The sequence below is a fragment of the Crocuta crocuta genome, unplaced genomic scaffold (genome assembly GCF_008692635.1).
Source record: "Crocuta crocuta isolate KB4526 unplaced genomic scaffold, BGI_CrCroc_1.0 scaffold26, whole genome shotgun sequence".
In the NCBI taxonomy this organism is placed as follows: Eukaryota; Metazoa; Chordata; class Mammalia; order Carnivora; family Hyaenidae; genus Crocuta; species Crocuta crocuta.
In genome coordinates this window covers 3,621,816-3,648,711 of record NW_027532249.1, presented here as the reverse complement: position 1 = coordinate 3,648,711, position 26,896 = coordinate 3,621,816, and the positions used below count along the sequence as shown (strand labels likewise).

The following is a 26,896-nucleotide window of genomic DNA, read 5'->3' as shown; positions in this document are numbered from 1 at the left end:
AAGAAACCCTCGTTCCTCTTAGTGAAAAATGGTCTTCAGAGACCAGAGAACGGATGCCAGGTAACTTATTGCTACTGTTGTCGTTGCTTCCAGGCCTTTTCACTTTAAAGCTAGGAAATACATATTAATTTTTTTCAAAAAAGAGAAATACATCATGAGTTCATACTTATTTTTCAATTCAAATTAAATACTTCATTGACTTCACTGTTGAGTTTTATGTTTGTGTCCTTATATCAATTAGCTTGGTTCCTAATTAACATAATTACTTATATATACATAGGTATATATAAATACATACTATACAGGCATGCTATATATATATAATATATCATGTATGTACATGTGTATGTGTATAGTATAGTGTTGGCTTAATAATATGTCACCTTGGCTAAACAGAACTGTATTTTCCAGACTTCCCTTTCCAGTAGATCTCTGCTCAGGGTTGGACACGGGAGAAATTTGCAAGACATTTTGAAGTGGCCATCCTTACTCTCTGACAGTCAGTGTAGACTGGGCCCTGTTGGAGCTCAATCACATTTATGTGAATCTGCCAGCTTACCTGTCATGGGCAGGGTCCTCAGCACCTGGCGGATCTGTCTAGGTGCCAAGTGTGAAGGGAAAAGAGTCGGAGGTAAGTCCCTGCTCTCCCCCATTTCACGTGCGTCTTTTCGCCTGACCACAACCCTGTGACGACAGGCTTGATACCAGGTTCAGGATAAAGAACTGAATTGAGATTGGTTAACCAGCTCCCACAACTGTGTAAGGTCCAATCCTTATACATGAATTTTTTATTCTACATCATTTCTAGTGGTTCTGCTTCTCTGATTGATTCCTGACTGGTACATACGTACACACATCATATATATATGTGTGTATACATATGTGTATATGTACATGTATATGAGCATATATGTGTATAAGCATGTATGTATATATATCCTACTATGTGTATGAAATAATTTTAAAACAATGTTAATTTATTGCTATCGATACCCATTTTAAGATTTATGATTCTTTTTGTCTCCAATAGTATGAATTGTATAAAATATCTTTCCTCCATGATTTGAAATGCTATTAGTTTCCTATACAAAATTTTCATATTTCTTTGAGTCTAGTCTGGACCTCATGATGCTGGTCCATTGATCTCCCTAGTCAAGTGTCAGTATCACACAATTTTAATCACTGTAGCTTTTTAATGTATTGTAATATCTAATAAGAACACCCTCCTCTCAATTGGTTTTTTTAAATTTTCAGATTTTCCTGGCCATTTGTCATTTGTTTGTTTTTCTGATGAAATTTAGAAACTGATAGTGTACTCTCGAGTAATCCTATTAAAATTTGTATTGGTTATGTACGTTTTGATGATTTATATTTTTGTAGGAAATTATTCAATACATGTAATTTTTTTTTCACAGAAGTCTCACATGTTGGGGCATCTGGATAGCTCGGTAGTTAAGCATCCGACTCTTGATTTTTGGCTCAGGTCATGATTACACGGTTCATGGAATCAAGTTCCACGTCTGTGCTAATAGCACAGAGCCTGCTTGGGATTTTTTCTTTTCCTCTCTCTCTCTGCTTTTCCTCCTCATGCATACTCTCTCTGTCTCTCAAAATAAATAAACTTTAAAAAAAGAAATATCACATATTAACTATGGTTATATTCTCTTACTCTGTCTTAATGGAATGATGTCAAATCACTTGTTTTCTTGTTTATATCTGCCCACAAATTGTTTTTTTATCAGAGTTTTTATATTTGTCTATCAAATGTATAGCTTCATGTTTTCTAATTTATTCATTTTTGCTTTTGACTATATAATCCCTTTCTTTTGTTCTCCTTAGAGACAAAGAAATTAGAAGAAAAGGTGCTTGTGTATGAGAAATACCTGTTTGCAATTTAAAGAAGTATTTTTTCATTCATTCACTGAATCATATTTAATATCCTGAATTAGATGCTAGACAGAGGGAAATTAAAATATCCTTTTTGTAATGAAATAGAAATACCCCAGCATATAAATACTAACAGATTCACAAAAATACTTTTCTGGAAATTCTAAACCTGAATTGGCAGTCCCGGCCTTCTCTCTGGCTCTGTTCGTAATCACCTGGATGGCTTCCCTAGTTATGACCTCCCTATCTTTAATGGAAAAACAGAGTTCTTAGAACTGGAGTTAATAATTTACAGGTATTGTTCTGGGATGCCTTAGCCCTGGCTCTCTCTCGCACTGGTATCTTCGGGTCTGCACCACCTCTAAACCATACCCTTGTGAGGAGAGAGGACTTAGAATCCATAAATCATATGGTTCTCTGGCTACCAATGAAAGGTAGTTAGATACCAACAAATACAAACATCTCATCCAAATGGCACTCTCTTGCCTTTCTGTAAGTGCCATGCATCTTAGTATATATTTCCTCAAGGAATTTAATAATTTCTCGTATGTGTAGTAAATGCATGTCAACCAGAAATAAAATGTCCTATTGGAGTCGTTCATAAGGCAGTAAAAGATACGCTTTTCATCTGTGAGTTTCTGTAACACAGATGTTTCCTTTTCACTGCTTAATAGACTAGTGAACCTACAAGGGCCTGTTAGCTTAGAGTCACTGCCATCTAATGTTAGAGGTTAGAAGCCACAAAGAGGCAGGTCTAACCCCTCCGCTAAGGAAGAGCTTGTGAACTGCCCAGGGACACAGGGAGTTTGAGGAAGAGAGTGGTACCAGTTCTGAATCTCCCGGGCTCTGCTCTTCTCATAAGGTGTCATATCCTCCTCTGTAAAAGCAGGGCAATCATAGCATTGGGCGATACTATTCTTGTGAGTAGTAGACAGGGTAACATATATAAGGTGCTGAGTGCGGTGACAGGTGTATCACATTCAGTAAGTGTAGGCTTAAGTTTTTACAACTTTCACAGACACCTGGATACCTGGAATCTGCAACACTTCAATGGTCATGGTGTCCATGGGTAACTAGAATTAGATGGGAAAGAAAATAGAACAATCTTGGATTGCAGAACTTTAGGTATTTTTAACTTATCTCATGAAACTAATGGGCTGGCTGCAGCATTTCCGCCTGAGAAATGTTTAGCAGTTAGCAATCCGTGAAATGAGAGCAGTATTTCATAGCAAACCCACACCTTTTACTTATATATCATATCTACTTGCACATCATCTACGATGGCACTGGTTTTATTCAGTTCATATAATATTGAAACAAAGGTCAATCTTCCATACAAGAACTATCATTCTGTGGGTTATCTGCAGGGAGATGCTAGGAAGGTTCTAGGGGACTTAATGCCTTCCCCGTGCAACTGTTTGCCTCCACCACTGAACATCATCTTTGTGATTTCTCTGGAAAAAATTCAAAGCAGCAAACTTATTTTTAACCAAAGCTTTAAATAAATTGAGTCCTGGTCCATTATTTCTCTTTCGTATGTTCCTCCACATGCTCCAACATTAGGTCAGCGACAGAATTTCAGTACCTCAGTGACAGGGTTTTTACCTTGGGGCATCTACTGGTGACCTTTCAGTATTCATTGGACAGACAGCATTTGAAAGCCCTGACTGAATTAAGGGTCGGTGGAATTTTTTGGCCCCCAGGAGTATTCCTCTTTAAAAATAATAAATAAGGCCAACGTCCATTGAACATATGTCGGGAAAAAAACTCCAGCTGAAAAAGGGAATTTTAGGTACCAGAAAGGGTACAAGTCCTATCCCGAAATGATGAGAAGTGGGAGACGGGCCCAGAGGGACTTGAAATAGCTTTCAACTACCCACTCCTCCTCAAAACTGGTTACCCAGCATGCTCACCTGATATTGTTTGAGTATCTTCTTTCTCCACAGGGATGAAACACCAAAAGAGTTTGCAACTCATTTATGGCCCAACCGGGCAGTGCCTGTACCTCCTGCTTACATTGGATGGAGAATCCATCTTGGTTGCTTGTGTCTCGGCAGGAGGATGGGGCAGTGGGCAGCAATTTGGCAACTGTACCACCAACTAGGAAAAGCTCTACTGCGTCTCCTTGACATTCTCTTCTCAGAATGTTTCTGTGCTCTTGATGCTTCTTCATTTCAGACATTTCTGGTCACCAAATGTGTCGGTGTTTTTCTCACACTGGAGAATTCTCTGACACCAGCTAGATGTCCTACAATTTAACTCAATTCTGACACCATCTTCCTGGAGGTAGTATCAGATCCCACAGGTGAAGGGCTCAGTCCTATAAGACTGTGCCCACTTCACGCCTGGGTAGCTTAGTCGGTTAAGCGTCCGACTTTCGCTTAGGTCATGATCTCGCGGTTCGTGGGTTCGAGCCCCACGTCGGGCTCTGTGCTGACTGCCAGCTCAGAGCCTGGAGCCTGTTTCAGTCTGTGACTCCCTCTCTCTCTGACCCTCCCCTACTCACGCTGTCTCTCTCTCTCTCCTAGAAATAAAAACATTAAAAAAAAAAAAAAAAAGACTGTGCCCACTACAAATGCCAGTTGTAGGTCCAGGTTGTTACCTGTGCTTCTGACCTGCAGCTGTACATCAGAAGTTCCTACCACCACCTCTTTGGGTTCCATCATTTGCTAGAAAGTCTCACAAAACTCCTGGATACATTTTACTTTTTTTTTTTTTTTTAATTTTTATTTATTTCTAAGAGAGAGAGAGACAGCGTGAGTAGGGGAGGGTCAGAGAGAGAGGGAGACACAGACTCTGAAATAGGCTCCAGGCTCTGAGCTGGCAGTCAGCACAGAGCCCGACGCGGGGCTCGAACCCACGAACCGCGAGATCATGACCTAAGCGAAAGTCGGACGCTTAACCGACTAAGCCACCCAGGCGCCCCAGGAAACATTTTACTTAATATTGCCATTTTATTACAAAGAATATCTCAAAGGATATGTATGAACGTCGAGATGGAAAGAATCTGGAGGCCAGGATATGGGGGAAGAAGCCCAGAGCTTCCATGCTCTCTTCAAGACACACGACCTCAGCCCAGAAACTCTGAGGAACACTGACCTTTGGGGTTTTATGGAGGTTTCATTACATAGGCAAGCTTGATTAAATCATTGACAGTTGGTGATTAAGTCAACCTCTAGCCCTGAAAGTTCCATCCCCCTAATCCCATGGTTGGTTCCCTTGACAACCAGCCCTATCCTGTGGTTGGTCATCTAAGGGCTTTCCAAAATTCGCCTCACTAACGTAAACTCAAATGTGGTTGAATGGGTCAACCGGAAGGGTCTAAGAGAAGACCTTTACCTTTACAACTTTTTTTTTTAAGTTTACTTATTTATTCATGAGAGACAGAGAGAGTGCAAGTCAGGGGAGGGTCAGAGAGAGAGAGAGAGAGAGAGAATCCCAAACAGACTCTTCATGGTCAGTGCAGAGCCTGATGCAGGGTTCGAACTCACGAAACTGTAAGATCAGGACCTGAGCCGAAATCAAGAGTCGAACGCTTAACTGACTGAGCCAACCAGGCACCCCTACAGATCTTATTATTTAGGAAATTTGAAGAGTTTTAAAAGCGCTGTGCCAAAATGGGGACAAAGATCAAATATATATTTCTTATTATATATCACAACGTCACAACCATAATTTGTTTATCCATTCACCTGTTGATGGACTTCGGGCTATTCCAGTTTGGGGCAATTACAAATAAAGTGCTGTCAATGTATGTTTTCATTCCTTTGGCAGTTAAGAATAAAATGTCTGTTTCATATGATAGGTAAATGTTTAAGTTTTTAAGAAACTGCAAAACTGTTCCAAAAAGGTTGTAACATTTTGCATTCCCACCAATAGTGCATAAAGACTCCAATTATTCCACCTCTACACCACCCTTGAAATAATCAGTCTTAATTTTAGTCATTCTAATGGGTGAGTTTCCATGATGTGTAACGATGTTGAATATCTTTAAATATGCTTATGTGCTATTCAAATCTTCTTTGGTGAATGTTTATTCATATCTTTTGCCTATTCTAAAATTGTTTTGTTTTCTTCTTTTTTTTTTTGGGTTGCTGTTAAACTTTATTTATTTATTTTGAAAGAGAGAGAGAGAGAGAGAGAGAGAGAGCACAGCAGGGAATGGACAAGGAAAAAATGAAAGAATCTCAAGCAGGCTCCATGCTGAGCACAGAGCCCATGTGGGGCTCAGTCCCATGAACCATGAGATCATGGCTTGAGCCAAAATCCAGAGTTGGATGCTTAACCACCCAGGTGTCCCTAAAACTGTTTGTTTTCTTACTATTGCGTTTTCAGAGTTCTTTATGTGTGCTACATACAAGTTGTTTATCAGATACACCATTTGCATATTTTCTCCCATTCTGTGGCTTGTCTTTATTAGCTTAATAGTGTCTTTTGAAGAGCAGAAGCTTTAAATTTTGAAAAAATATGATTTATCAATTTTTCTTTAGCAAGTGAGGCTTCTGGTGCAGTATCAGAAAATCTTTAATTAACCCAAGGTCACAAAAGTTCCCTTCTGTTTATTCCTAGATGTTCAATAAATTTAGCTTTTACATTTAGGTCTATGACTTATTTTGACTAAAGTTTTATATATAGTGTGAGGTATGAAACAAAGTTTGTTCTTTTATTCATATGAATATCCAACTGTTTCAATACCATTTGTCAAAAAAGATTTTTTTTCTTCTATGAATTGTCTTTGTATCTTTGCCAAAAATCATGTGTTCATATATCTCTGGGTCTTTCTGGATTCTCTATTTTGTTCTACTGAGCTATTTGTCTATATGCCAACACTATGTTGTTTTGATTGCTATAGTTATTAAAGAAGTCTTCAAGTCAAGTAGGTATTAGACCTCCAACTTTTTTTTTCTTTTTCCAAGTTGTTTTGCCTATATAGGTTCTCTGTATTTCCATATGAGTTTTAGAATCATTTCATCAATTTCTACAAAAAAGGCCTACTGAGATTTTGATTGGGATTATGTTAAACCTATAAAGCAATTTGTGGAGGATCGACATGTTAACAATATCAAGCAAGTATTTAAGTTAATGAACAAAGAATATATCTCCATTTAATTAGGTGTTATTTAATTTCCCTCAGCACTCTTTTATAGTTTCATGTATAGGTCTTACACATCTTTTGTCAGACTTATCCCTTTTTAAAATGTTTATTCATTTTGAGAGAGAGAGAGAGAGGGTGGGCCAAGAGAGGGAGAGAGAATCCCAAGCAGGCTCCATGCTGTTAGCACATAGTTTGACATGGGACTCGAACTCATGAAACATGAGAACATGACTTGAGCTGAAATCAAGGGTCAGATGCTCAACTTACTGAGCCACCCAGGCACCTCTTTGTTATACTTATCCTTAAGAATTTCATAATTTTTTTATCTTATTGTAAATGTATTTTATATTTTATTTAAAACAATTTTTTATGCCTTTATTTTATTTTATTTTATTTTGAGAGACAGAGAGTGAGTGGGGGAGGGGCAGAGAGGGAGGTGAGACAATCTGAAGCAGGCTCCCGGCTCTAAGCTGTCAGCACAGAGCCTGGTGCAGGGCTTGAACCCATGGGCTGTAAGATCGTGACCTGAGCAGAAGTTGGACACCTAACTGACTGAGCCACCCAGGCACCCCTATAAATGTTATTTAAAAATTTCACTTTCTTTTTTTAAAATTTTTTAATATTTTATTTATTTCTGAGAGAGAGAGACAGACAGACAGTGTGAGCAGGGGAGGGTCAGAGAGAGAGGGAGACACAGAATCTGAAGAGGCTCCAGGCTCTGAACTAGCTGTTAGCACAGAGCCCAACGTGGGGCTTGAACCCATGAACCGTGAGATCATGACCTGAGCCAAAGTCAGACGCTTAACCGGCTGAGCCACTGAGACACCCCTAAAATTTCACTTTCTGATTGTTATTACAGAGAAATGCAATTGATTTCCTAATGTTGATTTGCATCTTGCAACCTGCCAGCCTTGTTTATTAGTTCTAGTAGATTTCTTTTAATTTTCTACACAGATGATCAAGTCATCTACAAGGAAAGAGTTTTACTTGTTCTTTCTAATCTGGTTATGCTATTTACTTATATATTAGATTTTTTTAAAGTTTATTTATTTATTTTGAGAGAGAGAGTGGGTGTGCAAGCAAGGGATGGACAGAGAGAGTGAGAAAGAGAATCTCAAGCAGTCTCTGCATTATCACTGCAGAGCCCGATGTGGGGCTCAAACTCATGAACTATATCATGACCTGAGCCAAAATCAAGATTAAGACACTTAACTGACTGAATCACCCAGTCAGTCAGTTGAGCGTCCAACTCTTGATTTTGTCAACTCTTGATTTCGGCTCAGGTCATGATCCCAGGGTCGTGGGATTGAGGCTTACATCAGGCTCCATGCTGAGCATGGAGTCTGTTTGAGATTCTCTCTCTCTCTCTCTCTCTCTGCCCCTCTCCCTCACTCACACTTCTCTCTCTCTAAAACTAAAAAAAAATTATTATGAAAAATTTCAGAGTATACAAAATACAAAAATAGAGAGAACAGTATAGTGATTCCCCACGGATTTACTACCCAGTTTCAATGATTACTAACATTTTGGTACCATTTATGTTTTCTAGCATGTGTACGTTATACATTAAAACAAGTAAAAAATTATGAAAATAAAACACACACGTTCAAGTCATACTACAGAACTATAGAGACAAAATCTTTGGATTGGGGTCCAGGAATCTGCATTTTCTTTTTTTTTTTTCTTTTCTTTTCTTTTTCTTTTTTTTTTTTTACAGTTTATTGTCAAATTAGTTTCCACATATCACTCAGTGCTCATCCCCACAAGTGTCCTCCTCCATACCCATCCCCCCTCCCCCCCACATCCATCAGTCCTCAGTTTTTGTCAGCATTCAAGAGTCTCTCATGGTTTGCCTCTCTCCCTTACCCCCACCATTTCCGCCCTTCTTCTCCCCCTTGGTCCTCCGTCAAGTTCCTTCTAATCCTCCTATACATGCAAACATACGATATTTGTCCTTCTCTGCCTGACTTATTTCGCTCAGCATAACACCCTCAAGGTCCATCCATGTTGCTACACATGGCCAGATCTCATTCTTTCTCATTGCCATGTAGTCCATGGTATAGATAAACCACATCTTCTTGATCCCAGGAATCTGCATTTTAATAAACTTCTTGCCTAGCTGGTATCATTTGTTGCCTAAATCCAGAGTCTTGAAACTTTGATCTAGTTTTTTTGAGGGGTGGAGGTGGGGAAGGGGTTGTTATAGGCAGGAACATGAATCAGGTCCCTGTTACTCTATTTTGGCCAGAAACAGGAGTCTAGAATCCCTTTTAAAATTTATATTTCTCTCTAAATATAGTAAATGAAACTATATTAGATCTACATTCCAGTAAGAAAATAAGAAAGCATACATAGTGAAGTTCCTTTATGTATAAGTAGGAAAAGCATGTGGTCACACATGTTATTTAAAGACATTCAAAATCAAGTACAAATAGCTGCTCCAGATAAATTCTAACCTCTCCTAGCAGGTTGCACTCCACAGAAAGACCTGCATAGCCAAAGGAAGAAAAGGGATATAGTGATCAGCTAGACCATTCAGGAAGAACTTGCATAACTGTCACAAGTTTCCTTTTCACTTGTGTTCTCTGTCTGTCTCTCTCTCCCTCTCTATCCTTTAATCCCTCCCTCCCAAATTATAGTATCTGGAACTGGCTTTAGAGCAAAAAGGGGAACTATTAAAATGTTTATGTTAGTAGCTGAAAATTTGGCTTTACATTAAGAGTACTTCTTTAAGTAAAACAGTAATATGAAAGAATAACATATTCAGCATTTCAAAATGTTCCTGTTTCAAAACCCAAACAAAAGTCTCTGAACATTCAACTTCCATAATTCTGTTTTCACCAGACACTGGAAAACATTGAAACCACACCAATCCCTCAGAAATGTGTTCCTAACCACAACTCCATGTAGGCAGACAAACAGAATTTAGGTCAGTTCCTGGAAAAGAAAGGCTTAGGAGTCACATTTAACTACTTCATGTCTTTGGTCATTTGTTCTCAGTCTGTTTCTCGTCTGCAGAAGTCATGAAGGCCACAATGTCAGTTGTCTTCCCACCTCTGCTCTGATTGTACATCTCGGTTCTCACTGGTCTGCCTAATTTCCCAGAGGCCTTCCTCTGGCTCCTAATCCCTTCCCAACTATGTTCAGAAAAAATTGGGTCTCCCTAGGTTCCTTCCATGATGACCTGATTCAAGCTGGGACGGAGGCTATTAAGTAGACAAACTGTTCCCTCCGTGTTATATTTTGGGACTCTTCTCCCATTGTTCCCAATCCTGGGTGCTCTCTGCTATATGTGCCCAGTTCTAGAGGCTGATGCCTTGTTCCAGCACAGCGAGCCTGCGGTGCAAGAGAGGTTGAGGTCCAGCCGCTTGGTTTGTGTGGCTATCACTTTAGTGGGTGGAGCTCAGAGGTGGTGTGCTGGTCAGGACCTGCCACGTGGATGGGACAAGCAGAGACGCCCAGCAGCCTGTAGACTGGAAGAAGAAGGAATCAGAAGTGCTGACAGAAGCAGAAAGGAAGGTCCAGATGACTTTGTTCCTCCAAGTTCAGTGCCTTACTGCGTCTTACATGTGTTTTCCATGAGCTATCCTTGAAGCTGTTCAATCAATATCTCCCTCTAATTACCAGTCTTTTCAGGCCTAAGTGAGCTCCCAAACTGGTTCCTATTATATGACACAAAACCACTCCCAGATCTGTTTCATGTCAATGGATTATTTTAAAAAATTTATATTAATTCCTTGGGGTATGTGAATGATGTAGTAATTTTTATTTTTAAATTTTTATTTATTTTGGGTTTTTTTATGTAGTAATTTTTATACTTTGAAAGTTATATGCTAGAGAAGTGTTGTCCAATAGGTATATAGTGTGAACTACATATGTAATTTTAAACTATCTAGTTGCTAAATTCCAAAAAGTAAAAAGAAACAGGGTTAAATTAATAATATTATAACATATTTTATTTAACCTACAATATCCAAGATATTATCATTTCAATATGCAATCAATAAAAAAAGTTAAAAAGACATTTTGAATTTCTTTTTTCACACAAAGTCTTCAAAATTTTGGGTACAGCACGTCTCAGTTCGGACCAGCTGTATTTCACACGCTCAACAGCCACATGTCACAGCTCAATAGCCACAGTGTCTATTGGATGGTCCTGGTGGCTTTCCCTAATGGGAATTATTTTAATAATGATAATCTAAAATGCCATAGTGAACTGGCGGACCCTATTTCAGGATAAGTAGGGACCTAGGAATCTTCTTATGACACCATAGCACAAAGCAGGATACTTCTACTCCTTCATAAGGTGGGCTCTCTAATGAGAGAAACCTTCCAAAACTTCTGGATAGCCAGGAGGGTACTCATTATTGGCTGGAAAATTATCAATTGCATTTCTATTGTCTAGGACTATACTGAGACCTGAAGTTATAAAAACAGAAACATATTCCAGGGTGATGGACATTACTGTATCTTGAGGGAGAGAAACACTTGTCATAATCACGCAGATATAAGTGTTATGGAGGAAAGGAAGTCAGAATGATGAGAGTAGATCCTTGGATTTGACCTAGGCTGGAGTTGAGGAAAACTTCTTCAGGGCAAGGACGTTTGGGCTGAGATCTAAAAGCTGTATAGGTAGGTGCCTACAGACCACAAGGAGAGGGAAGCATCCCAGGAGAAGAGATTGCAGGTGCAAAGGCTGCAAGAGCATGGCACATTCTGGGGGCTGAGAGAACACCTGTAGGCCTGAAGTGTGGGATGGCGAGGGTGGAGCAGCATGGGGCAGAGCTGTGGGCAAGGGCCTCATCATGCATGTTGTGTTAAACCAGGTTATAACTGTGTGTCTTTATCCTAAGAGCAATGGGAAATCATTGCTGGATTTTAAGCAAGGGACATGATGTAATCAGGTTCCAGTTTTCAGAAAAGTTATTTTGATTACAGTGTGGAAAATGTCCTGAGGAGGGCAAAAGGTGTCTGTGGGAAGGCCACACAGGATGCCAGTGCAGGAATCCCAACAAGATTCCTGTAGAGATGCAGAGATAGGTCAGGTAGGTAAGAGACAGATCTTTGTGGAGGGAGTTAGGGGAAGTTTCCAAACATTGCGCTAGGATGACCATAAAGGAGACCAGACTCATAGGATCATGTAAAGTTTCAGGGTCCAAGAGACATGCAAGGTGAAAATGTCAGGTACCTGGTTAGATATGAGTCTAGAATTCAGAGGAAACGTGAACACTGAAGATCACTTTGAAATCATCTGTGCATACTCCATTCTTTGGTCTCCCTGGCCTTTGCTTCCTCAGAGATGTCAGGCTTGATATCACATGCCTTTACATATGTTGCGCCATCTGCCCCAAATCCTTCTCCCCTCCCCTTTGCCTAGTGACTTCATACTTTTCCTTTAGATTCCAGATGAACAGTCATTTCCTCAGCGTTACCTTTCTTGATGCCCATGTCTATAAAAATCCCTTAGAGAACCATCTGCCTCACCTTTGTGGCACTTGGGACAATTACTAATTGAAGTTTTACATTTATTTGCAGTCTTATTTGATTAACAACTCTTTCTGTCACTAGAATGTAAAAACAGAACCGAGTCTTTCCTTTTCTTTCTTTCTTTTTTTTTTATTAGACAGTATTTATTACTTAGAGCAGCTTTACGTTCATGGAAAAATTGAACAGAAAGTACAGAGACTTCTCATACATACCCTCCCCCCTCAACACACGCAGCCTTTCCACTATCAACATCCTGTACCTGAGCAGTACCTTTGTTATAATCACTGAATTAACAGATACATCATTATCACCCAAAGTATATACTTTGTATTAGGATTCACTCTTGGCATTGTACATTTTGGAGGCTTTGACATGTGTATAATGACATGTACCCACCATCACAGTATCATACAGAATAGTTTCACTTCCCTAAAAACCCTTGTGCTCCACCTGACCTGTTCTTCTTTCTCACTCCCCAATGCCTGGCAACCACTGATATTTTTCACATCTTCATAGTTTTCTCTTTAGCAGAATGTCATATAGTTGGAGTCATATAGTGTGTAGCCTTTTCAGATTGCTTATTTCACTTAGCAACATGCATTTAAGATTTCTCCATGTCTCTTTATGGCTTGAGAACTCATTTCTTTTTAGTGCTTAATAATACTCCATTGTCTAGATGTACCAGAGTTTATTTACCTCTTCACCTACTGAAGGACATCTTGGTTGCTTCCAAATTTTGGCAATTATGAATAAGGCTGCTATATAATACCCTTGTGCGGGTTTTTGTGTGGGTGTGTTTTCAACTCCTTTGGGCAAATACTAAGAACAATTGTTGGGTCACTTGGTATGAGTATGCTTGGTTTTGTAAGAAACCACCAAACTGTCTTCCAAAGTGACTACCATTTTGAATTCTTACCAGCAATGAATGAGAATTCCTCTTGCTCCACATACTTGCCCACATTTGGTGTTGACAGCATTTTGAATTTTAGCTGGTACTTCTAGTGGTATCTAATTGCTTGATTTGCAGTTCTCAATAATGTATGATGTTGAGAATCTTTTCACATGCCTCTTTGCCCTCTGCATATCTTCTTTGGTAAGGTGACTGTTCAGGTTTTTTACCCATTTATAAATTAGGCTGTTCATTTTCTGTTCAGTGTTACGGGTTTTTTGTTGTTGTTGTGCTATTTTGTTTACCACTGTATACCCAATGTCTAGGATTATACTTGGTAGGAGTTAAGTAAGTGTACATTAACTGAATGAAGAAGTAGAAGCAAAATGGCAGGTAATTCAAGTTGCGGATAAAAATTAGTTATTGAAATAGCATAAAAATGAAATGAGAAGTGGGGCACCTCAGTGGCTCAGTCGGTTAAGTGTCCAACTTTGGCTTAGGTCATGATCTCACAGTTCGTGGGTTCGAGGCCCGTGTCGGGCTCTGTGCTGACAGCTAGCTCAGAGCCTGGGGCCTGTTTCAGATTCTGTGTCTCCCTCTCTCTCTAACCCTCCCCTGTTCCTGCTGTCTCTCTCTCTCTCTCAGAAATAAATAAAAAACATTAAAAATTTAAAAAAAAAGAATGAAATGAGAAGAGACTATCTAAGACCAATATTTTGAGGATTTCACTCATTTAATGGTTGGATAGAAGAGACTAATCAAATGGCCAAAGAACGTAAGGAGAGAGACTCAACATCATTAGTTATTAGAGAAATGCAGATTAAAAGCACAATGAAATGCTACCATGTATACATCAGCATGGTTAAAAAACTTGAAAAGGATAGAAATATCAAATATTGGTAGGGATGTAGAGCAACCGGACAACTAGAATGCTCTTACTTTACTCGGGGGAATGTGAATTCATACAACCAACTTGGGAAACTGGTGACACCAACCCAAGTTGAATGTATTCATATTTTATGACCTAGAATTTCCACTGTTTGATACATGTCCAACAGGCTGCTACTCTATGACTCTATTCCTATAAAATTCAAAAACAGGCAAAACAAACCTATTGCATTAAAAGCCAGTAAGTCATTACCTTTGAAAAGAGGTAGTTACTTGGAGGAGGACCAAGATGGAGATGATTCTAAGGTTCTGGTATTTCCTGAACTGGGTGTTGGTTATATGAATGTGCTCAATGTGTGGTGATTCATTAAAGTGTTCACCTTATAGATTGTGAGCTTTTCTGTATGCATGTTTATACCCTAATAAATTAAAAAGTGTATTTAGAAAGAAAAAGATAAATCTGTTTGGAGTCCTCCAAAAGGAAGTAGTAAACCTCGTTTCCATCTCTTCAGTGCCCCAAAGAGTGTGAGTCTCTGAGGCATTATAAGAGTAAAGGAAACTACTAATAAAAACTTGTCAGACATTTAAAATGTTGATGTTTTAACTTGGAACATAGTATTGTTGTAAAGAAAAAACTTAATTAGTGGTCATGGAATGATAAAAATATTTCAGAAATGGTCTAGGATATTTAATGGGTCATGAGCGAAAGCACTTGGGCCTCCAATCTGTGTTCTACTGTTGTTTCTCATCAATGTAAATTTTGTTAGCCAGAATAATAATGTATAAATGAAATAATTTATTTTCCTGGACACTTAACTCTGGTTTTTTATAAGTTCATTTGTTGTTTATGCATATTGAAGTCATGAGTTGCTCTCAGCTGAGCTTGTGGTAATTGCTCAGAAATGCAGTGATGGTTTCTAGCACTGAAACGGAGTTGAGCATGGAATGTTGTCCATAGAGTCTGTTAGTTTCTCATAAGCCCTCACTTACTCCCTGGATAGAGGTCATTCAATGATTGTCAGCACCTGGAATTGTGGAATTGGGGTGAAACAATCAAATCTTAACATCAGGAAGAAGGGATTTGGTAGCATTAAGAGAACACCGGAATTGAGTTCAGAAGACATTGTACCATAGTCCTGCTACTTACTGAGTGACTATGGATAATTACTAATTATACTTTCTACAGCTCAGTGTTCTCAACTATCCATGGGGACGATTCACTGGCTTGCTGGGAGGGATAGTGACCTCATATCTGAAAGCATTTAGCATGTGATGGGTGCTGAATAGCACCTTTGTTTCTTTCATGATAACTGAGAAATGAGAAAAAAGCATGTGTTATAATCTGTATTTTTTTCAGCAAACAAACTTTGTGTTAATAGAGTTGTGGAATATATAATGTATTCCATGATGTAATCTAATGAAAAGCACTTAGGCCTCACAGGATCTTGGTTCAAATCCTGCCTGCCATTTGCTGAATATCACTTTAAATATATCACCTTAAGTAAGTTACTCACAGTATCTGAAATTTAATTTTCTCGTCACAAAACAACAGATTGTTACTAGTTTTCCCATGGGCTATTGTGAAGGTTAATGTTGATGTAGGTATTAATCAGGGGTCTTTGTTTGTAAGTGAAACTCAACCACACCTCACCTAAACCAGAGAGGATTTATTGGCTCTTGTTGCCAAGTTCAGTCAAAGCAGAGGTGACCTGGTCTTGGGGATGACTGCAGCCTTGGAGTTGGACACTTTCAGTCCCCCTGTCTCTTGGATCAATGTTGGCACTTTTAATACTTCTAAAGCAGATACCAAGAAAAGGACCCAAACCTGGCTTAAAAATCTCAATTATAAATGCCACTTCCTTTGAGACTTTTCATGGCCACCTGACCATGCTTTGCAAAGGTAATGTTTGTGCCTTGTGCCACCTCTCTTTTCTTCCACTGTGGCTGTTGGCAGGGCCATCACAGCTCTTTCCCAGCTCTCTGAAATGAGAGAAATTGAAGCAAACTTGAGCTGTCTTGGACTGACTTGGATGTAGCAATTCTTTGTCACCTAACGGTGAGTTCTTTTTCAAAAGACGCGTTGCTGAGAGACTGAGATAAGGGGTACACTTGGCATTGGAGATTGGCCATCAATCCCAATGCATTCAGTCATGCTCTCACCCTCTGCAGATAAATCCAAGTCAACCTTTTCATTTTTCTTTATGCATATGAGAAAAAAATATATGTATACATGTGTATATATTTGTCTATTATTTATAAATGCATAGTGAATAGTTTTTCTATAGGCTCATTAAAATCCCTGAAACTCTTATTTATCTTTATTAACCCCTATTTTTCTGATATGCTTTTAAATAAAGCACAAGATTTGGGTCTAGGGAAAATGTGACCTCAGTCCTGGTTTTGTCACTGACCAGCTGATCTTTCAGGTTAAACTCTCATTTAGGTTTGGTTTCCCTAAAGAATTATCTCATATACTGTTTGATTTGCTCCAATAGTGCTATGGGGTATTAATATACATAATTTGCATAGGGACATCTAATGCATATATGCTTGCCAATTATTTTTGTTTTTATTTATGTGTTCATTCTGGCCACAACCCTACTCTGCCAGAGAAGCAGACGTCCCAACCTCCCATAAGAAATCAACAAATGTAAAAGAACAAAGCAAAAGCTGCCATCACAAGATAGCATAGACTAGGTCCTGATTTAAACAACAGAAATTTATTTTTTCACAGTTCTGGAGGCTAGAAGTGATACCAGGGTCTGGCCAATTCAATTTCTGGTGAGGGCTCTCTTCTGGCTTGCAGATGACCCCCTGTCTGCTGCATCTTCACATATCTTTCCTGTAGGGCATTCTTGCAAAGAGAGAGAGAGAATGAGAGACAGAGAGAGAGAGAGAGAATGAGCATGCTCTCTGGTGTCTCTTCTTGGAAGAACAATCATCCTATCAGATCAGGGCCTTACCTTTATGACTTTATTTAACCATAAATAGCGCCCTTTCTATGGGCCCTATCCCTGAATACAGTATCACTGGGGTTAGGGCTTCAACGCACAAATTTGGGAGGGAGCTCAGGGAGTTGGACAAAATTCATTCCATAGCACAAAACAAAATTAACCTAAAATTGAATATAAACAGAAACAACCAAACCTAACTGTACATCAAATTGCATAGCCACACAGAAAAAGCAATTAATGCAATTAACCTTTCAACTATGTGCTCTGATTGTATAATCTTAGCGGACTTGAGAACAAAAAGATCTGCAGAGAAAACATGAATATGCTTACTAGGTTTGTCGTAGGAAGTAGTATTTGTTTAGCGATGTTCGAACTATTTTCTCTACACTGTAGGATAGACATATCTTGTATTACTGGGAACCAGGGTTCTCATTGAAGGCAAGGGGAAACACTATGTCATGGGGGGGTGTAAGAAAGAAGAGCTGTAGTTGTATTAGTATGAACTCATGTTTTTTTGTTTGTTTAACCTAATCCATTGAAGGCCTATATGCTCTTTTCAATATCACTAAACATTTTGCACCAAAATCTTGGTGTTTAAAAAATTGGGGATCATGAGAGAAATAGCTGACTGCAAGTGTGGGGCAGGAAAAGTGAAAGGTAAATCCGAAACCCTCGCAGTGTCAGATTACTTATTAAATACAGAAGGAAAAGATGCATTTACAATGGAGAAATTGGTGGACACCATCTTAACTGAGTTAGGATCATCAGTAATGGGATACATTTACAAGTGAGCCCCCTGCTCTGATGCAATGGGAGGAATACAACATCACCTGTGTAGTATTCTTGCCAAAATGTTTAACCTGCATCTTGTTAAGGTCAAACAAGCAGACAAGTCCACAATGTAGAAGACATTCTACAAGACAACTTGCTTTTCAAGAATGTTACAAATCTCGAAAGGTAGAACAAGGCATGAAACTGCTATGTACATTCTGTATTAATTAGTTACTATAGTGACAACTTATTATAATAATGTATTAATGTAATATTATTTTTATTAATTTTTTAATGTTTATTTATTTTTGAGAGAGAGACAAAGAGTGAGTGGGGGAGGGCAGAGAGAAGGAGACAGAATCCAAAGCAGGCTCCACACTATCAACACAGAGCCTGACATGGGGCTCGAATTCACCAACTCCAAGATCATGACCTGAGCCAAAGTAAGATGCTTAATCGACTGAGCTACCAGGCACCCCAACAATATTATTAATTAATTGCTTATCAAGGTTAAATATCTTGAGAATGATAATGTTATTGTCATTTTATATGAGAATGTTTTTGTTTTTGGGAGATAAATGCTAAAGTGCTTAGGGGTGAAATGTGATAAGTACTCTAATTTATTTACAAATAGTCAGCCAAAAAAAAAAGTGTTTTTTATATAATACAGTAAAAGAGAGAGAGAGAGCAAGTAAATGTGGCAAATGTTATCAGTTTGTGAAGCTCAGTGAAGGGTATTGGAATAATTTGTTCAATTCTTTTAACATTTTGATAGATCTGAAAATCTTCAAAATGGAAAGTTTGAGGCAAAACTCCAATGCCTCTTTCAGTGTAACACTATAAATTTCTCCATTTGACTGCAGCTGCTTGGCTAGAACATTCAGGCAAGTCAAGAGAGGTTCTCGACAGAGACCATGATGCTATCTATCCTCTACTTGCCCGCATTAGGTATTAAGACAGATTAATTGGAAATGAAGTTTAACCTTAGAGTTTAGAATCCATGATTGGAAGGGGCTTAAGGCCATACAGTTCATATATGAACAAGTCATGACAGATGGTGAGAAAGAAGAGAGAGTAGTTCCAGGCTCTTGGATTTCATGGGGCAATATAAACAAACACACTGACAAATAAACGTGCACACACGCGCATGCGCACACACACACACACACACACACAGAAGAACATAGCAAAAAATGGGGGAACTGATGTCATGTCACTAGATTCATATTTTGTCTAATAAAGACCGACACAAAAATTGAAAAACTCATTCATTATTCCATATGTTATCATACTTGTGTCATTAAAAATGGTCATTTTAATGAAATAATGACCTCCAAGAAAAATGATGGTCTATTAGTTCAGGGCAAAAAGTTGTTTAAAAAAAAAACAGCTGCATTTGGCCGTGCGAACGCACACAGTGTTCTTGTTCACAGTGGACAAGCAAAGATGTGGCAGCCTGTTGTAAGTTGCTGGGTAGGCACTGGGGACCATTATGGAGTCCCACCACCTCCTGGCAGTGAGTTGCACCTGCCAGCTCTCTTTGCTTGGGGCCTCTGGGAGAGATGGGAAGACTGTCAAACCCTTGCTCCAGAACATACTTAGACAACTCTCTCAAGAACAAGTCTCTCCTATAGATGAACTGAAAGGGGCCACTCTGTGGCTTCTACTTTTTGACTGCTACTTTGCCATCTGGGACAACAGAATTTAGCCAGCTCAGTTTTTCCCCTCAAATGGGGTAAGGCATGAATCCCAAAAGAAATAAGCTGGGCACCCATCTTTCCCCTTCTTTGAATATGCTTGTGATATTTGGAAGTGGCTGTCTTGTCTTAATTCATCTCTTGTTGTAATGCACCAGTCTTTCAGATATCCTTCTTAAGCCATAGGTTGGTTCCTTGATTTGTTAGCTATTTCTTGAGCTTCCATTGGTTGGTAGGATGGGTGTCGTGCCAGTGTGTCCGGGGTCCTGTGAGTCTACCCTTCTAGGCTAGTAAAGGACTCCTGGGTTGTCCTCCTGGGACACCAGAGTCTTGATTGGGATTATCATTTGGGGTTGGGTTTCCCTGGAAGGATCTGTCTTAACTGAATTTCTTTGGGGCATAGGAAAAGGAACCTCATTTCCCATTCACTTGAGCGAGGAAGGAGAATATACTAGGTTTCATGGGTAGTTCAGAAATCCAAGTCAGTGAATGTGGATAACCTCACAAGAAGCTCGATTTGGAGGGCGACTAGCACAGTGACAGCCATTTCCTAGACTCTCTCTCCTCCTTGAAACATGGTCAAAGCCCATTTGTGTCTCTACAAATTGGACTCACGCCCTCTTCAACCTCATGCATATGGCTCATGTTATCACACTTGGGTTTATATTACCTTTATTACAGTTGCATGCAGACACTGAATAGAATCTCAGGGCCTCAATTCCAGATTCCTGAGAGAGAATTTCATTGGCCCGTTTTCAATCAAATAGTCACCTATGCCCACCTGGTGTCAAATCAGTGGCCAGAAGGGGCGCCTGGGTGGCTCAGTCGGTTAAGCATCCGACATTGGCTCAGGTCATGATCTCACAGTTTGTGGGTTCAGACTCCACATCGGGTTCTGTGCTGAACGTTTGCTCAGAGCCTGGTGCCTACTTCGGATTCTGTGTCTCTTTCTCTCTCTCTGACCCTCCTCCACTTGCACACTGTCTCACTCTGTCTCTCAAAAAATAAATAAATGTAAAAAATAAAACAAATCAGTGGCCAGGAGTTGGGTGGGTAGTAAAACAATGGCTTCCTGGCCCTCCCATCTTCCAAAACCCCCACTGTTTTTTGGTGGAAGGAGCATTTCTCAGAGGAAAGTGTCTTTCTAAACTGGATGGAATTTCTAAAAAAGCATCTGCTGTAGGCTTCTCTAATTTATTTAATATTTTGTAAATATAGCAATAGGAATAAATGAGGAAACTGAACTCCTTTCTGAAGGAGCTGTGTTGAGTTTGTCATCGGTTAACTCAAGAACGAATAGCGTAAATAATCTATCATTCTCTCACCAGTCAGGGCTTGGAGAATTAGGTCTGTCCTGTCTCATCCTGTTCATCCTGAACTTTTCTCCGGCTTGCCTAATGTCTGCTTCAGCTTAATGTGCCGATCTCTGCAGATATGGGCCATGGAGTAGGATTTTTTAAAAAAAATTTTAAATGTTTATTTTTGAGAGAGAGAGAGAGAAAGAGACAGAGTGTGAGGAGGGGAGGGGCAGAGAGAGAGAGGGAGACACAGAAACCGAAGCAGGCTCCAGGCTCTGAGCTGCCAGCACAGATCCTGATGTGGGGCTCAAACCCACAAACTGTGAGACCATGACTGGAGGCAAATACTGGCACTCAACTGACTGGGCCACCCAGGCACCCCTGGAATAGGAATTTTTAAAAAAAATTTTAATGTTTATTTATTTTTGAGAGACTGAGAGAGACAGAGCGTGAGCAGGGGAGGGGCAGAGAGAGAGAGGGAGACACAGAATCCGAAGCTGGATCCAGGCTCCAGCTGCCAGCACAGAGCCCAACTAGCAGGGCTCAAATCCACGAACTGTGAGACCATGACCTGAGCCAAAGTCTGGCGCTCAACTGACTGAGCCACCCAGGTGCCCCCTGGAGTAGGATTTTTTAAAGACAAATCTTAGGGCTTTCATTGTGCTGCAGATTGATGGAAGTCTGTCATATATAACTTGGAAGCCACACTTCCAGCTATGATGTGCAATGGAAAGTATAGGAAAGTGCCAAACCTGTCCTCGGGAGCTCATGCCTGGAATCTCAGCCAGAGAAAACCTTCAACATCATCTTCTCCAACTTCCTTTTCAGTGTTTTGATACAAAAAATGGCACAGCAAGGTCTGGTAATGGAGAGAGGACTACAACATAGTATAAAAAGTGAGAAATCCTCTCAAGGAAGTATGATAATGTCCAATGGGAATTAAGAGAAGAGAGAAGGCTAAACTTTCAAGGCCATAGAGTATGAATTAGACTTGAGGACTGGTGTGATGTAGACCAATGGTTCTCAAATGTTAGATACATCGGAATCACCTGGAGGACTTGTCAAAACACAGAATTGGGTCTCCGAGTTAGTGTGACAGTTTCCCGGGTGATGCCGCTGCTCCAGGGACCATACTCTCAGAACTGTGAATTTCGAGATAGAGAGGCTGGGGCTTAGGCAGAGACACGGAGGCCAGTAAGTAGTGTGGGTTGGTACAGTAAGATGGGCAGATGGGATTTTGTAAAATAGTGAATGCTATGTGAGGAAACTTAGATTTTATTTGATTAGGCAATGGGGAGCCATTCCAGAGTTTTGAATCGAAGAGTAGAATTTATTTATTTATTTATTTACTTCTTTACTTATAAAATAAAGTATATTCATTTATTTTGAGAGAGAGACAGAGAGGAAGAGAGAGAGAATCCCAAGCAGGCTCTGCACTGCCAACGTGGGGTCTGATATGAGGCTTGAATCATGGATCATGAAATCATGACCTGAGCCAAAACCAAGAGACAGAGGCTCAATAGACTGAGCCACCCAAGTGCCCTCAAAGAGTAGAATTTAAAACAGTATTACATAAATAGAGGTGAAGTGCAGACACATGCTACAGCATGGATGGATCTTGAAGACTTTATGCTAAGTGAAGGAAGGCTGGTCACAGAGGACCACATACTGTATGATCCCATTTATGTGAAATATCCAGAGTCGGCAAACCCATAGAGACAGAAAATAGATCAGTGAGTTCCAGGTGCTGGGGAGAAGGGGCTGTGGACAGTGGCTGCTTAATGGGTATAAGGTTTCTTTTCGGGGTGATGAGAATGTTCTGGATAGTGATGATAGTTGCACAGCATTGTGAAGGCACTAAGTGTCACTAATGGTAAATTTTATGTTCTGTGTATTTCACTTTATAATTAAAAAAACCCCAGCATCATATTTCTTACAAAACTATTACAGATGTAACGTTAATAGGTAAAACAATACAAAACTGTGTATGTAAAATGGTTACAGCCATTTCAAATAGGATGTATGTAACATTACATATAGAAAAAAGATCAGAAATAGCTTACCATTAACTGTGTGTGTGTGTGTGTGTGTGTGTGTGTGTGTGTGTGTGTGTGTGTTGGATGTGAAAATAATGTGTGATTTCCCCCTTGTCAGAGAATGTCTTAATTTTCAATAAATAACCAGATATTACATATCTAATTACAAAAAAATGTTTTAGAAGGGAAAGAAAAGGAAAGGACCAGCTAGCTTTAGGGTAACTTTGCCAAGGATAGCTGAGTGTTATCTGCAAAGGCACGATTGAGCCTGAGCTTTGGGACAGACATGTGTCCCAGATGCTGGGAGGGCACCAGCATGAGGAAGTAAACTGTCCTGGGCAGAAGTGGTAACTGTCCACCACCCACAGAGAGCATCCAACAGAGAGCATCCAGGTTTTCTGTAGAGGCCTCCTCCTTGGCATCCATCCAGCCCTTTTTCCTACTTCCTTTTGGTCTTCTTCCTTCGTTCAGCTGTCAACATGTGTCAGGAATTTTGTGTGTTCATCCGTTCATTTTTCTCAACAAAGGAGTGCCTCTAATACATTATCCAAGTAGCTAAGTTGCGAGCATTCAGTTTAAATTTTTTTTTTTTTTGCAAGCACTCAGTCTTGTTATACTGGTCAGTGGGGTCTTCTTTAACGCAGCAGAATTTTACTTTGCTTCTCTCTTTCATTTTCTAAACAGAACTGTTTTCTATTCCTGATCTGAGGTGCAGCCCTCTCTCTCAATTCCCCTGGATAGTGAGGAAGTAATGCCTTTTCTGTTTCACTTCTCTGGATCGTGCCCTTGACTCAGGCTGACGATTGTAATCCAGAGGGGTTTCTGGAAATCCTGATGGTGTGGTCAGTAAAATATTCCCCAAGCGGTGCTTTCTCCTTGAGTCCAATACTCCCACGCAAGGCCCTGCTACTTTATTCTGAGCTGCCTCTTTAGCTCTGACTCATCTCTGCTTCTCTGCCAGTTTCTTCTCTCTACTTTTGCCACTTCTTGGTCACTAGTTTCAACCTTATAGGCCGGACCTTTTCTGTGTTAGACCTGGATCTATTATCTACACTTTTAATTTTTATTTTTTAAATGTTTCTCGTATTCATTCTTGAGAAAGAGAGAGAGAGAGAGAGAGATAGCAGGGGAGGGAAAGGGAGATAGGGAGACACAATCCCAGTGCAGAGCCTGACAAGGGGCTTGAACTCATGAATTGTAAGATCATGACTTGAGCTGAAACTGACAGTTGGATGCTTAACTGACTGAGCCATCCACGTGCCCCTTTTATTTTTAGTTTTAAATCATCATGGCCTTCTCCTCACAACATTGATGTGGCCCAAACCTACATTTATGTTCACAAATTCTCATGCTGTGGCCATGGCCATAAAGGTTTTAGAAGCAGTGTATTTCTTCAAAGTGTCATGGCGAGAGGCAAGTTCAGATTGTGAGGTTCTTGATGTCTCCTCATTGACCTTTTGCAGCTCTAGCTCCTGGCCATACAGTGGGTGCTAGTTAATATTTGGGGGAACAGAGTCAGGACCAGTATGTATGCATAATGGGTAGCAGATTCAGGACAAAGAAAGAATCAATTAAATACTGTGTTAGGATTTTAGGGTTCACTAGAGAAACAAAGCCAAACTGATAGGATGTGGATATAAATATATGTATATATTTTATATATATTTACATTTATGTATAAAGAGATTTATTTTAAGGAATCGACTGGCTTAGTCAATTGGGGGCTGGCGAGTCCAAAATCTATAGAGTAGGCCAGCTGGCTGAAGGCTAAGGGTATAGTCACAGTTTGAGTCTGAACACTATCTGTTAGCAGAATTCCCTTTTCCTCTGGGGAGGTTGGTCTCTTTCTATAAAGGCCTTCAACTGGATGAGTCCTACCCGAATTATGAAGGGTAATCTGCTTTACTCAAATCTACTCATTTAAATGTTAATCTCATCTAAAAATACTCCCACAGAAACATCTAGAATAATGTTTGGCCAAATGTCTAGGTACTATGAGCTAGTCAAGTTAACATGTCAAAATCACCAGCAGAAACATTTTTGGGTTTGTTTGCTCTTTAGGTAAGAACTCTAGGGCATCAAGAATAATACAGTGAGTGGAAAATGCTATGTTTCGTAGACAGAGTCTCATGTGTTCAACAAATATTTATTATTTTTACTCTCTGGGAGAGATTACCAAAATGTTCAGGACGCTGTCCTGGACCCCCAGGAGCTTCCAGCCAACAGGGAGGATTGGGATCTGTTCAGACAGCAGTGTGTGTGTGTGTGTGTGTGTGTGTGTGTGTGAAAATGCCAGTCAGCATTGACCCTCTCATCTTTGGAGCAAACTCTGGAATCTCTATATCTAGCTTGGATATTTTGCTTTCTATTCCACTCATCATTTTTTTTTTTAATGTTTTATTTATTTCTAGGAGAGAGAGAGAGAGACAGCATGAGCAGGGGAGGGTCAGAGAGAGAGGGAGTCACAGACTCTGAAACAGGCTCCAGGCTCTGAGCTGGCAGTCAGCACAGAGCCCGACATGGGGCTCGAACCCATGAACCGCGAGATCATGACCTAAGCAAAAGTCGGACGCTTAACCGATTAAGCCACCCAGGCGTGGCTTATGATGACCACTCATCATTTTTACCTGCGTGTCTCTGCCAACACCTCAAACTAGAAACCAAGTAAAGGGCTCACTAAATAGTAATGATGTCTGGGCTTGAATCCTGGCTGTAGCCCGTAAAGGCAGACCTTTACAGAGACCTCTTTGCCTCAGTTTCAAGAACAACTGCACCTTCTTCTAGGCAAGGGGACAGTGGCATAATTGATAAAAGATAGTTGGCAGGGTGGTACCTTGTATTTAGCTAGCAATGAATACTTGATTAGTGTTCATTCTTGATGTTAAGAGTCATCTTCCCTTCCAGGTTCTCATATTCAAAAGAAGCGGGAATTCCCAGTTATCCTGACCTAAACCTTCTAGGTCCTTTCTACCACTCCTTATCTTCTATATGCAAATGTTGTATATTTGGCAACGAGCAGAGAACATTCAGATTCTTTATCCCCCTTCTCATCAGAAAATAAAAGTAATCTTGATAAAAGTATAAATCTTTTAATACCCTCCATAGTTTTGTATTTTCCAGAATGTCATATAGTTGGAATCACACAGTGTGTACCTTTTTCAGACTGATTCACCTAGTAATATGCATTTAATGTTCTTCCGTGTCTTTTATGCCTTGATAGCTCATTTCTATTTAGCAGTGAATAACATTCCATTGTCTGGATGTACCTCAGTTTCTCCACTCACCTGGGGAAGGACATCTTGTATGCGTCCAACTTTTGGCAGTTATGAATAAAGCTGCATGATTTTGGATTGTATGGTGAGAATATGTTTAGTTTTATAAGAAACTGCCAAACTATCTTCCAAAGTGGTTGTACCATTTTGAATCCCCAGTAGCAATGAATGAGATTGCCTGTTGCTCCAAATCTCCAGGAGCATTTGGTGTTGTCAGAGTTCTGGATTTTTGTAATTCTAATAGGTAGAGTGGTAGTACCATACAAGCCATTAATTTGTTGTTCTAGTACCACCTGTTGAAAAGATTATCTTTGCTTCATTTTATTACCTATGCTCAAAGATCAGTTGACTATATTTATGGGGGTTTATTTCTGGGCTCTTTATTCTGTTCCATTGATCTATTTGTCTACTGCTTCATCAATACCATACTCTTTTGATTACTATAGCTTTATAGTAAGCCTTAAAGTTGAGTAGTGCAGTCTTCCAAATTTATTCTTCTCCTTTAATATCATGTTGGCTATTCTGGGTCTTTTGCCACTCCATACAAACTTTAGAATATCTGTCAACATCCATTGTGTTGAATCTATAGATCAATTTGGGAAGAACTGATGTCTTGACAAGA

General features: G+C 39.7%; 1 protein-coding gene across 1 annotated transcript in view; it reads left to right on the top strand.

Moving 5' to 3' along the window:
• Positions 1-564: 564 nt before the first annotated feature.
• The window catches only part of RAB31 (RAB31, member RAS oncogene family), a 161,292-nt gene continuing 134,960 nt past the window's right edge, over positions 565-26,896 (top strand). Inside the window, exon 1 of the mRNA XM_077778265.1 lies at positions 565-631. Coding sequence (XP_077634391.1) covers positions 565-631 — 67 coding nt within the window. The remainder of the gene's footprint in view (positions 632-26,896) is intronic.